Source organism: Plodia interpunctella, chromosome 7, assembly GCF_027563975.2.
Source record: "Plodia interpunctella isolate USDA-ARS_2022_Savannah chromosome 7, ilPloInte3.2, whole genome shotgun sequence".
Classification (NCBI taxonomy): Eukaryota; Metazoa; Arthropoda; class Insecta; order Lepidoptera; family Pyralidae; genus Plodia; species Plodia interpunctella.
Window position 1 is genome coordinate 870,466 of NC_071300.1, and position 12,590 is coordinate 883,055.

General features: G+C 33.4%; 1 protein-coding gene across 1 annotated transcript; it reads left to right on the top strand.

Annotated features, from left to right (window-relative positions):
* The first annotated feature begins 5 nt into the window (after window positions 1-5).
* Window positions 6-8,989, top strand: LOC128671514 (pickpocket protein 28-like). Its single transcript, XM_053748024.2, has 14 exons — window positions 6-261; window positions 642-809; window positions 1,470-1,599; window positions 2,054-2,184; window positions 2,800-2,956; window positions 4,103-4,254; window positions 4,808-4,931; window positions 5,198-5,290; window positions 5,965-6,104; window positions 6,501-6,631; window positions 6,839-6,898; window positions 7,388-7,556; window positions 7,987-8,160; window positions 8,756-8,989. The coding sequence occupies exons 1-14, from the start codon at window positions 257-259 to the stop codon at window positions 8,868-8,870; spliced, it is 1,749 nt and encodes a 582-aa protein (XP_053603999.1). The 5' UTR covers window positions 6-256; the 3' UTR covers window positions 8,871-8,989.
* The last annotated feature ends 3,601 nt before the right edge of the window (window positions 8,990-12,590 follow it).

A 12,590-nucleotide genomic window follows, 5' to 3' on the forward strand; every position in this document is an offset into this window, starting at 1 on the left:
TTTTTTTTGAAGAAACACAATATTAACAATGCTTTTCATGCCACATGTCTCGGAGGTCTAAATACAAATGAGGTATGACATACAAATGTTCAGTTACTACGGAAAGTTATAAAGTAAATAGAACAATATTAATAATTAAAAGTTAAGTAATGGCCCTGTAGGGACGAAAATTTAATTAGCTACAGGAAGCCATTAGTGTTGTATCCACATAGTGTCAGTTTGCATTTTCAGTTGAAAAGTTTAACACGTGCAGAATATGGAGTAAGTATTATACAATTTAATATTACGAAATAAATTATATTAAAATTATTTGGTAAAGAATTACAAATGGACGCGATTGATTCCAATATAAGTGGATTCATTTCGTCTTATATTTTTTCGTCCAAATATAATTTGCAATATATTGAAAATTAAATTTAAATTAAATAAAATGTCAAATTTATTCAGAAATTAGACCTTCACAGGCACTTTTTCACATAAAAGTATTGTTTAGTATTTCTCAAAAAGCTACAAACCGCTGCAAAGCCTATCGTAAATTTTTTTAAAGTGAAATTAATAAAGTTTAAATAAATTATGCTGCTAGCTGCAAAATTATTTGTTATGACCATCCTTTAAAAAGTTGTTTTTTTTTTTTTTGCTAGAAAACTATCACCTGAAATGGTGAATGAAACTATGGATAAATCACCTACAGTTAGGAAACGGAAAGCAAAAGCCAATGGAATAAAGAAATTGTTTTTGGATTATCTAGAAAATTCTACACTTCACGGTTTAAAATATACTACAGTTAAGGGGATTCACCTAGCGGAAAGGTAACTAAAGCACGAATTCACGAGTATTTACTAACTTAATATTTTCCATGTAGAAACTCAGGGAATTTATTTTAGTTATCTCTTTTCACGTTGTGAGGTAACGCAAAACCTCCTAAAGACTAATTGGCTACATCAAAACAATAAACTTTTATTCTACGACTTTTCGGGATTCCTAGTTCGAACAATCAGAAAAAGATTATTTTCCATCATGACCCGACCGGGGATCGAATCCTCGAATCGAATCGGGACCTCTCGGTTCAGTGCAAGCACTTTACTGCGCCACCGAGGTCATCAAAATATATATTATCATATAGCACGCATGGCGTCTGAGTTACTTCATACATTGGGTTTTTGAATGAGCATCCATAACCAGAGAGCATGTAAATGAAGAACGTGATGATGGAAAAAGCAAGTGGGATTTGTCTGGATAGTGGCGGGTAGAACCCTTCACATATGTTATAATATATTACACGAATCCCACTGATATTATAAATTCATGTGGAGCATAATAAATATTATATCGTTTGAAATGAAATAGACTTGAAATGAAAAAGGATCACGATACGTTCCGTCTCTATTTATGTTTTATTTAGTGTCACGTCACTATATTTGGTTTATTTATGTGTGTTACAAATGTTTATATTGTAAAACACTTTTCAGGATCTTTTGGGTGGTAACCTTCTTGCTAAGTCTCGGAATGTGCTTGTGGCTAATCCATAAGGTATGGCATAAGTGGGAAACCAGTCCAGTCATAGTCAGTTTCAGTGAGAAGATTGTCCCAGTAGAAAAGGTATATTAAAGAGAAGGGGAAGGATTTCTTGTGAATTGTGAAAAACGAGTCTGAACGGTTCTCCGACAATTGCTTCGTCTACGAAAGATTCGCCGACAGAATAGAGGAGACATTATGTCGGCGAATCGTTCGTAGATGAAGGGTTCTGTCGGAAGCAATTGTCGGAGTACCGTTACAGACTCGTGAAAAACATAATAAAATGGCCAATTTTGCGTTTTTCTGCGCAGGTTAAAGTTTAAAGTCAAAGTTTACTTATAGTATTTCTCAAAAATCAACAAATTACTAACATTTCGTAGCAAACACTGCTGAAAAATGGCGTACTCGTAAGAAACTAATAATGTAAAAAGCGTTGGTTACCATTATTGCTTTTACAGTATGCATGTCACGTAAAATTAAATTAATTAATTTTAGTTAATGTGGCGTTATATTTAAAATTATTATATATTCTTGTCAGGTCCCATTTCCATCGCTAACTATTTGCCCACAAATCAAAGCGAAAACAACTGTTTATAATTACACAAAACATTTCAAGAAGTATTTCGCTGATGGTGTAGACCCTGATGAGAATAACACTACAGACGACAGGTAAAACTTTAATACAAATTATTCATTAAAAAAAGATAATAATATTTATTAAACATAATTTAGACTGTGTAAATAAAACTAGTTAAATAAACTCGTTAAATTATCATTAAATAAATCACTTTATTAAAATTTTTACAAATTCAATATTTCGTTCAGCGTGTCTGATTGAGGCATTCCAAGAATGCTTGCAGCATTTCCTCGCTGTATATGAAGCTGCCAGCTCTGGACGCTTCTGTACGCGCCGACAAGTCTTTTAGAAATAATTTAGCTTCGGGACCCCACAGAGCTAAGATCTCGACCGCTACCGGTATGAATATGATAAATAAAATCGAAGGATTATAATACGTGTTATATATTTTTAATTAAAAAAACAATAATATATAACATTGATAAATCAGTGTTTGCAGTCCAATATGATGTCTATTAGTTTTTATCACATAGTGTTACCCGCGGCTCTGCTCGCATGGATTTCCCACAGAAAGATATCTTTTATTTTTTTGAAAGAATTTGTACTCCGTCCTTTTACGTACCTATATAACTATATAAATGAAAAAAATTAGGCAATTAAGTTGATACATCATGAATAGATAAAAATCAAACGAATTTTTTTTTCAGCGACTACTCCACGACGTCAGACGATACTGAAAACTTGAAAATGTTCTTGGATGTCAGTCTGATCTGTCCGTTGCCTTTTTATGTGCCCACGTACGATTTTGAAACTCTGCCTGGACCAAACGTTACAAATGCTTCTACTATAGATACAATCTTAAACGTATGTATCAAAATAGGGTACTTGCATGTAGGTATACATATAAATGGATTCACTAAAACACGATGATAAAATAACACTTTTATTGATCAGTTTTATTTATAGATAGATATGCGGTATTAATAGTTCACAGAATCATCTGCATCGAAACCACGTTTCGCCGAAATTTTTTTAAATATAATATAAGTTAATTAAACTTTATTATCATGTTCTTACCTAATCTAACCTAATTATGTCAAGCAGAGCAGAATTTATCAATTATTTTAATTCAAGTTTATATAGATTTTGTGAAACCAAAAAAAAAATCGACGACACGTGCTATAGATGAAGATAATTCTGTGAACTGTATGTACACTGTGGTGTTCGATTTAGTGTTTTTTTAATTCGATCGAAGTATAATTGAAACGCTATTTGACTTGAACATTTGTAACGTCACTTGACTGTCACACAAGCCTCATAATATTTGTTTTGGACACGAAAAAGTATCTGATTTGTCTTGGTGGCAATTACCCTTTGATGTAATATTTTTATATATGCGCAATTACGCTATTGTCAAAATGATGTCTTTTTTCATTGATTCATAAAGTTTGTTTTTTTTTTTGCTTAATTCAGCACTCAGACAACAGTGTGTAGTTAATCTATATTTAAAGTATATAAATTACTAACTTTTATCTAACTTGTCCTGTTAACATGACAAAAAAACAACAAATTTTTGTAAAAAACTTATTTAAAAGTTTGTTTGACCAAAGACCCAAATAAATATGAAGTAAATAATAAGTCAAATTATTACTAAGTCAGTGACAATTTGACTTACTACCAACGTTTGACATTACACTCCTCTCATTCAGGAGTAAGATCCTGAATGAGAAGACTGTAATGTCAAACTCTGAAAACACTGATACCAGAATATTTTTGTTGCTGCCCAGAAGTCTGTTGAGCAAGTAGGCGACTCGTTTGCATCTAATAGCATTGAAGTTATCAGTGTATGCCTCAACACACATTGCAAATGCGCTACAGAATCGAAGCAGACCCAACAACATCCTGAAAATATTATTGTTTACATTTAATCAGTGTTATCGTTGAAAGTACGATTCACAAATAACTCTTGTCTTTACAAACTTTAATTTCTCGGTGTACAAATTTTTTTAGGTATCGCCCAGTCTGGAATATTTCCAAGAATGTACGTGGCTGGGACGTAAGAAACGTTGCTCGCGTTTATTCTCTAAAGTTCTCACTGAAGAAGGCGTCTGCTTTAATTTTAATGGTCTAGCTGCTAGTGAAATTTTTCGTATGGACAAAAAGTAAGTAGTAATAAAGTGATGACCTTGATGGCGTAGTGATAAAGTATGCCTCTGCACCGTGAGGTCCCGGGTTCGATCCCCGTTCCGGTCACGATGGAAAATGATCTTTTTCTGATTGCCCGGCTCTTGGATAAAATATTGTATAAAATATAGTTGAGTTAGTACCCCATAACAAAAGCCTCGAATTTACTTTGGGGCTAGCTTAAACTATATGATTTGTTCTTAAATATTCTCGAAATTTTACGGCTTAGTAACATTTCGAAACAATTGTGGAAGTTAGAATTAGATCTTGTGAAAGCCAAATTATAATGATGTCGAGTTATAATGATTTCAATCAGGCCATCAGTTTTTTTTTTATATACAATTTTCAAGGGGAAAAAAATGCTTTGTGTCTATGTCACGGAGCTACGCGCCAGACTGTGAGAAATGGTAAAATTGAGGGAAGATATTTGCCCAGCAATGGGACAATACAGGCTTATAAAGAAGGATATAGTATTTTTCTTTAAATGAAATAACAAATTAAAAACTCTTGAATTGTTTTAATTTATTTCAGTGGTATACAGAGAGATTACAACTACAGTGACATTCAAAAAGAGAGTTTTGGATGGAATTCTAGTTTTGGATATGACAACAGCGATGATATAGACTATCTCAAACAATATCCACATAGGGGCCAGGTATCTAATACTGCTTTCTTTGTAAAACTTAGATCTGCTGCTCTGTAAAACTTAGAAGTCCAGATTTCACTGGAAAGATAAATATTTCGAGATATTCCTTTGATTTTAAGACAGGCAGCTCGCCTGTCGTCAACCCTTTTTGGGTACGCTCTTATAGATTTTTGTCCATTAGTCTGATAAGACTACCGAAAAATTAAATATGGACTATACCTTTCTCCAATTAAAAAGTATTAAAACTTTCTATACGGCAATTATTTGATTTTCAGTACAGCCGCCATCGGCCATATTTAGAAGTATACTTAATGACTCATAAAGCAGACTACGACGAGTATTGTAATGTCATCAATAAGGGATATAAGGTGAGTAACTGTGTACAGTCATAAGATTTACATACCTTTTGCTGTTTATAAGTAATACTTCATGTAAAATGTCCAGCAAGCTAGATAAATTATAGCTTCAAAGCGCCACAAGAGGTTCTGTTCATAGCCCATTCTTGCGCCCTACTTGTTCGTCGTTCATTTCTTCCAGTTTAATTGGGGCCTAGTCTCTTCATACTTTTGAGACTGAAGGATCCAATCTAGAGGTTGATTATGTCTTTTTCTATATTACTTAGCAATGTGACCTATGATCTACCAAAAATCCTGGTTTACCAGGGTAATTGAGAATCTGTTTGATCAGGTGGCTTTCGTTGCGCCTCATAACACCACCACAAACTTTAAGTTCTTCTTAAGGTTTTTATCTACCTAGTTTGATGGCTCCATCTACTTACACATCTAAGCAAACTTCTTCCTCGGCTGCAAAATCTCGATGCCCAAGCTCCCCGCCAGTGCTCTATTGACGGGAATATTAAAATAGCTAATGATATCGATGAAACGTTTGCCTACACTCTATTGCCAGTGCGAGAGCTTATGTTTGACTTCAGATCATTAGCTACATATAGGTATTCTGAATTGCGCCAAAATCGGAAAAGCGGTTTAGTCTTTATAACGTGACAGAAATAAACTTTCGGGTTTATAAGTATGGATGTTTTCAGGTCTATATCCAAGATCCAACCAGTCACCCACAGTCGTCGGTCTATTCGTACGCCATCTTGCCCGGACAGTCGTCCGCCATGGCGTTGAAAGTAAATATGATGAACACTTCTGAAAAACTTTTGAACTACGATGCAGAGACGTAAGAAAAGCAGTTGATCTATGAAGTAGTCTCATAATATCCTTCCAATTTATTTTAAAAGATCTCATTGAGGTTTTATGATAAGACATGGCTGTAACTACGTATTGGTCTAAATTAATATAGTTTGTCCGTTATTTTAACTTGAAAAGAAGAAGACCTGCCTAACCTTTATAACAATTTTTGTAGAATGGATACAGCATGTCAGTTTTTACAATTTTTCTCTTTCAAATTTGATCGGATCTGTTACCGAGCCATATCCTGTTAATTGCACTCCATCTTTACTTATAAATGAATCTTTCAATTACTATTATAATTTAAAACAAAGTGAAATACTTTTAGATTAGAATGCATTTTTCAAATATTAAGAATAATCATTATTACTATTTATTTTCACAGAAGACAATGTTTCTTCTCGTCAGAAAAATATTTGCGTTACTTCAAATTGTACACTGCAAGCAACTGTTTATTGGAATGCATGTCCAACTATTCATATGAAATATGCAAGTGCGTGTCGTTTCACATGCCATGTAAGTTTTATTTTGAATATAACTATTTAAAATACATATTTTCTAAAATATATATCTAAATATGGCAGAATAACTTCTCTTGTCTTTTTAACTTATTTGCCTGACACTTCTTTCCCACTAATTAAAATTCCCCTTACAGCTTCAAGAGCCCTCATGATCCACTATTGGTCAAAACAATTTTTATTTAAATAATATTCTCATTTTTAGATACAGATAGCAGATCTATTTGTACGTTGCAACAAGCGGACTGCCTCAGGGAAGCTGGAGGTATATCATTTAATCGTTATACTCCTATAGATTAAATAACATGTAATACTGAAAACAAAGTCCTATGATAATAACACTGTTATAAAAAATTGGAATGGTATGCTAAGTTTGGTTAAATCAATAAATTTGAATAATTATGCATATTATATGCATATTGTCATAAATAAAAGCAAATCGCTAAAAAGTATTTTAGATAACACTTCTTGTAATGAAAACTTAAGACCAGAGAAGATTGATTTAACAAAAAATAATATCAAATATTTAGTACTTGGAGAAGATTGATTTGACAAAAAATAATATCATTTACATGACGTCGATGTGAATTTTGTCTATCAAAACCTGCCCGACGTAAACCCTCTTTGGCAATGTTATTATTTCTCAGCTGTTTAACCAAGTCACCTAGAAGCATCTGACATGATCTATATAGCGGCAGCGGCTATATAACTGCCTAAATATTGCTGCATGTAGATGTACTATTTGCTTTTTCAGGTGCAAACAGAAAACTGACAGATTTCATAAGCGAATGCGACTGTCTTCCCAATTGCAACAGTATAACTTACGAGGCAGAAATCCTTAAAACTGAATTCAATTTAGAAAAGAGTGTCGTAAATTATTTTAAAATGATTGAAGTTGACGGCGTTGCTGATTATTTTCGAAGGTATATTAGAAGTATTATATGTCATTAGCACAGGTTTTGTATAGACGAACATATTACCTATAAGAACCGGTTTTTCTAAAGTTGGACTTTTTGAAAAACATTGACAAAATAATGATTTTTATAAATAATAAATCTTGAAAGTTTTCGAATCGGAATCAGAAGCATTTTACAGCAAAGCTACTGTAAAATGCTTCCGATGATAAGTATTTTTACATTTCTTTAAATACACAGACACTTGTATACTGAAATTAACTTTTCTGATGCCATTAATCGTACCTCAAATACTAACTTTACTTTACAAATTTATTTTTAATATTTTTATCACGCACGTCAATTTAAATTCTTGTTTTTCAATTTTTATTTCAAAATCTCTATTACATATCAATGTTTCAACAGAGTAGTTACTAAAAGTAATAAATGTCCTCTTCAGCTATGAGTATTCCAAATTAGAAGTGTACTATCGGGACAGTGGGTTCGTCACAATCACAAGGTCAGAGCTGTTTGGGATCACGGACTTCCTCGCCAACATCGGAGGTCTGCTAGGCCTGTTTATGGGCTTCTCTTTTCTCAGTCTCGTCGAGATTGTTTACTTCTTCAGCATCAGGTTTGTATAACAATATACTAATGTCGTTTGAAAAATTCAAGACCTTACTCATAAAGACCAAGGGAATTTCATTTGATCATGACGCGAAAATCGTTTTTGACAATACTTGGATCAAGTTGACGCTAATGGATAGATTGGACAGTATTTTCTCTCTTTCATGTTAGTTTTTCACTAGTTTAATTCGCAGAATGTGACACGTCGAGACCCAGAGTCAGTGTAAAAAATAAATCTTGAAATTTTGAGGAAGATTCATTATCATATTTCATTTGGTTGTTAACTAAGATTAGGGACACAACAAAAAGTTATGTTACTACTTTTTTTAAATTCATACTTTCATGTTATAAATGCGAAAGGCTTTCAAGGCTAAACCGCTGAACCGATTTTGATGAAATTTGGTAAGCATGTAGTTGTAAGACCTCCGTTCAAACATAGACTACTTTTTGGTTCAAAACCAATCCCTAAGTGACTATAATGGGGTATGAAAGTTTATATGTAAGTTTGTAGTGTAAGAAAGTCACGCGAGCGATGACGTGAACAAAAGATAGTTGAGACATAAATCTATTCAATCGTATGAGTGAAATGATATTTTTTTCAGATTAGGATATACTTTACGCAAAGACATCGAACAAGAAAAAGACGCGGATTTGAAATCCACTTCAGCAACAATAGATGTTGAAGATGTCAATGAACCTACAAAAATGAAATACTAAAAAAAAGTTACAATTATTACTGTAATAATTGTAACTCTTTTTACTTTGTTGTTTTTTGTGTGGTGTTTCATGTGGCGTTTTGCCATTTTAATACTTTTTCAAATTTCAATCTAAGATCATCTTGAAGCTTCACTTTTTTAAACTTAAGTTTTATCAATCATACAATTTAAGCATTATTTAAATTTTAGAATAAAATACTTTTTAAATTTGAAACATCTTATCATTTCTTCACATAACCCAAACTTTACCGTTTAATATATTAGTGGGATAATTATTCCCTACATTGCTAATAAACAACCATATAATAACAATTTTAGTTATAATAACACTAAGTTTAAAAATTAGACAGCTAATGGAAAATTCCGACGATACCGCAAAAGTTTATTTTCTAAAACGCTCTGTAGACACAAGTTTAACAATAACTTGTAATAATGTCCTATTCAAGTTCTGCCTGCGTTAAGGCTTTACAGCGTCGAACAACTTAATAATAACTCCTTATTCGATCTAATACTCGCCTTAGTGTCTTTATCTTATCGATAAGGAGAAATTGTGCCAACACTATCCACGTCCTTTCACGTACAACGAAATGTCTTAACTTAGCTATTTTGCAATGGAAATTAATTTCAAATCCTCAGATCTAAAAGTCTATTTTTAAATGCGAATGTCAAGAGTAGTTACTTGAAATAGACAAGGTTGTTTTTGATCAAAGTGTAGTGATTGCATAGGACTTTGTCTCAATGACTGTACTTGCGGGTATTTCGTATTCGCGTAGTGCTGCTATCTACATGGAATACGAGATCTGATATCGTACAGGCTACCATCGAGATAAAATTGGAATCGTTAGAATTGAATAAACTAGATTGAAGCGCGGTGATATGCGAAAAAGGATTTTTTAATTGCACTAGCCGTTGCTTTTAGTCATTTGTGTTTAAATGATCGACGTCAAGATTACCATGATTAGTGTTTGGAATTGATTCGTAATCATTGAATGTTGTTGCCATGATCAGGTACCTTCATCGGCAAGAATGCTTTTTGGTGTAATAAAACTGTCAGGAATATCATATGTATAAAAAAGTATTGATAGGTGCCATATATAACATTTTGGAGCCACTTTTTCCTGGGCCTAAAGTGCAAAGCATATTCCGCGATTTTCCGGTTCCAGGTCAACAATTTTGTGATTCTCGCTTGAGAAATTCATTTGTATTAATATTTCAATACAAGTTTATTATTTTGGATAGCAAATGCAACATATCCCGTATGCGTTCTTATATAACTAAATCAAAAAGTCACTATAAAATCGCCGTTATTACTTTTTCCAAATTAGTCGCCCCAAATCTTAAACAACAAACATTTACAAACTTTAGCACAGTATATTGAGGATAAAACTAAAAAACAGACTGGTACTAAAAAACGTACAGAAAACGGGGTCAGTAAAGTGTCTGTGCATTTGTATGTAAATGTTATTGGGCCGTTTAATCCGGCTCGAAGCGGTTTGAGCCGGATTAGGGCTGCCACAGTTTAGCTCATTTTGAGAATCTGTTGACTAAGCCTTTTTATGCCCCTATGGTTAATGGTGATTGTCAGTTATTTTGTGATGTTAGAAATTAAAAAATATAACCGTTGGATTAGGTTAATCCATACTAATATTGTAAAGAGAAAAAATTTGTTTTGATTTTTTTTTTGTAATTATTGAACTCGAAAAGTACTGGGCTGATTTTGATAAAATTAACCCAGAGATAGGCGAAACCTTCAGGGGTGACATAAGCTACTTTTCATTATGGTTTTACCCGAGCGAACCCGGGGCGAGCCACTAGTAAGACAAATGTAGTTATTTTTGCGAATTTTCGTCACGAGATTGTATGTTCTTTATAGACCTAGCATATCTTTATAAATCTCTAAATGATGAAAGTCTTAGTGCAATTCTTGATCAGTCGTCGAAAAAATTCATGCGAATGTAGAAAACTAACTAAAAATATAGCAATTAAGCATCACAATTTTTTATCTTTTTTCCTGTTAACATTGACTACCATCCTTCCCAATCTGTAACAAAAGTAAAAAATAATACCTCTACGACAACCCTACTAGAAAAACTTTAAGAACAGATTCGTTTATCTGATAGTTGTTGGATATTGTGACTACGGTACCAGTGTGGAGACAATCGTTCTACAAACAAGTAACAAGTTGAAACTTTTGTATTCATTTCGACGTAATTACAAAATTTTTGCTACAAAAGGTTTAGTACCAAATGTAAAAAAAAATCCAATGTCCTCTGCCGCGTCTGTCTGTCTGTTCACGATAAACGACTGCACGGATTTTCATGCGGTTTTCATCAATAGTCTTTTAGTAATTTTCTTCCAATAGGAACACTTTCCATACAGTGTAAGGATGCGTTGCACGAGTCAGCTTTGACGTTAGCTTTAACTTGCGCAAAACAACGCATAGTACGCCATTTTATCTTATTTACTTGTGCAACCCACTCTTATAATATACAATCAGCTTTTTCTGTCATAATGATTGTAAAGATCGATCAAGGGAAAGGCCTATATAATAAGCGATTCCGTCTTTGTTTCAGAAATTCAGTCACAACTAAGCACGCTTTCTAGGTAAAGTAACTATAGTATTTTGCGTGTCTTGCTTCTTTTCTATCTCATAAATTACTACAGTATTAAGTAGTACACTTAATACTGTATTTGTTTTTTTATTGATATTAATTCTGCAGATTTTGCAAGTGCAGTTAACAACAAAACCAAAATCCTGCAGCAAAATAAATTTTAATAAAACGAACTATGCTACCCCCAAAATATTAACAGTTTGGCTAAACAAACGATTTAGGTGTTAATCCGGGCCAAACAGACATAAAATGTATCATAAGCTTAGGCCTGAAAAAGCTCGTGTGTATGTTAATCACATCAGTTTAATCTCGTAAACTTGACAGAGGTTTAGATGTGTTTATGAATTTGTGACTAGTTTCGCTTTGAAATTTTGGTAACATCATAGTTTCGACGTTTCTGCATGTTCCTGGTTGCGTTCGGGGCTGTGATATCGCGAAGCCCGAGATCAGCGTAAAAAGTTACCTTAGGGTAAGTTGCACCAGTCAACTTTGCCGGTGACTTTAACGTGCGCGCCGCAGACGTTTAGACAAAATGACATACTTTACGTTTTTCTGCGTAGATTAAAGTTAACGTCGAAGTTGACAGTACAATTAAATTTTTCGAGATTTGGCTATGATTTCGCAACCGACCACAACACAAATCTGCTACAACTAAAAATAATCTTTCAAGGTATGAATAATCTTTCAATTTTTCCCGTAAGTTGTCTGGTTGAGAATTCTTTTAGCATTAAGTCCGTCCTTTGTTTCCATTCCATTTTGGCAATTGAACAAATAAAAAAAAAAATTTAACGCAGCCTTCGTGTTCCACAACTCTTGGCTCTGTCTAGACGTCATTACGTTAAGTAAATTTATATGTATGATTGTGAATATTATCATTTCACCTCACTCGTGGACCAATAATGCTGCAGATGTAAGCAACAAATCAAGTTTATTTCATCGGGACATCCAAGCAGACTAGTGCGCAATCCTGGCAAATCCTACAGAATTGGTTATGAAGACTGCGATTCCGTACGCAACATATTTAGGGTGAGTTTCACTGTCAAATTTGACGTTGATTTTAACAAGAGCCGCTGACAAAATGGCGTAATTTGCGTTTTTTCTGTGCACGT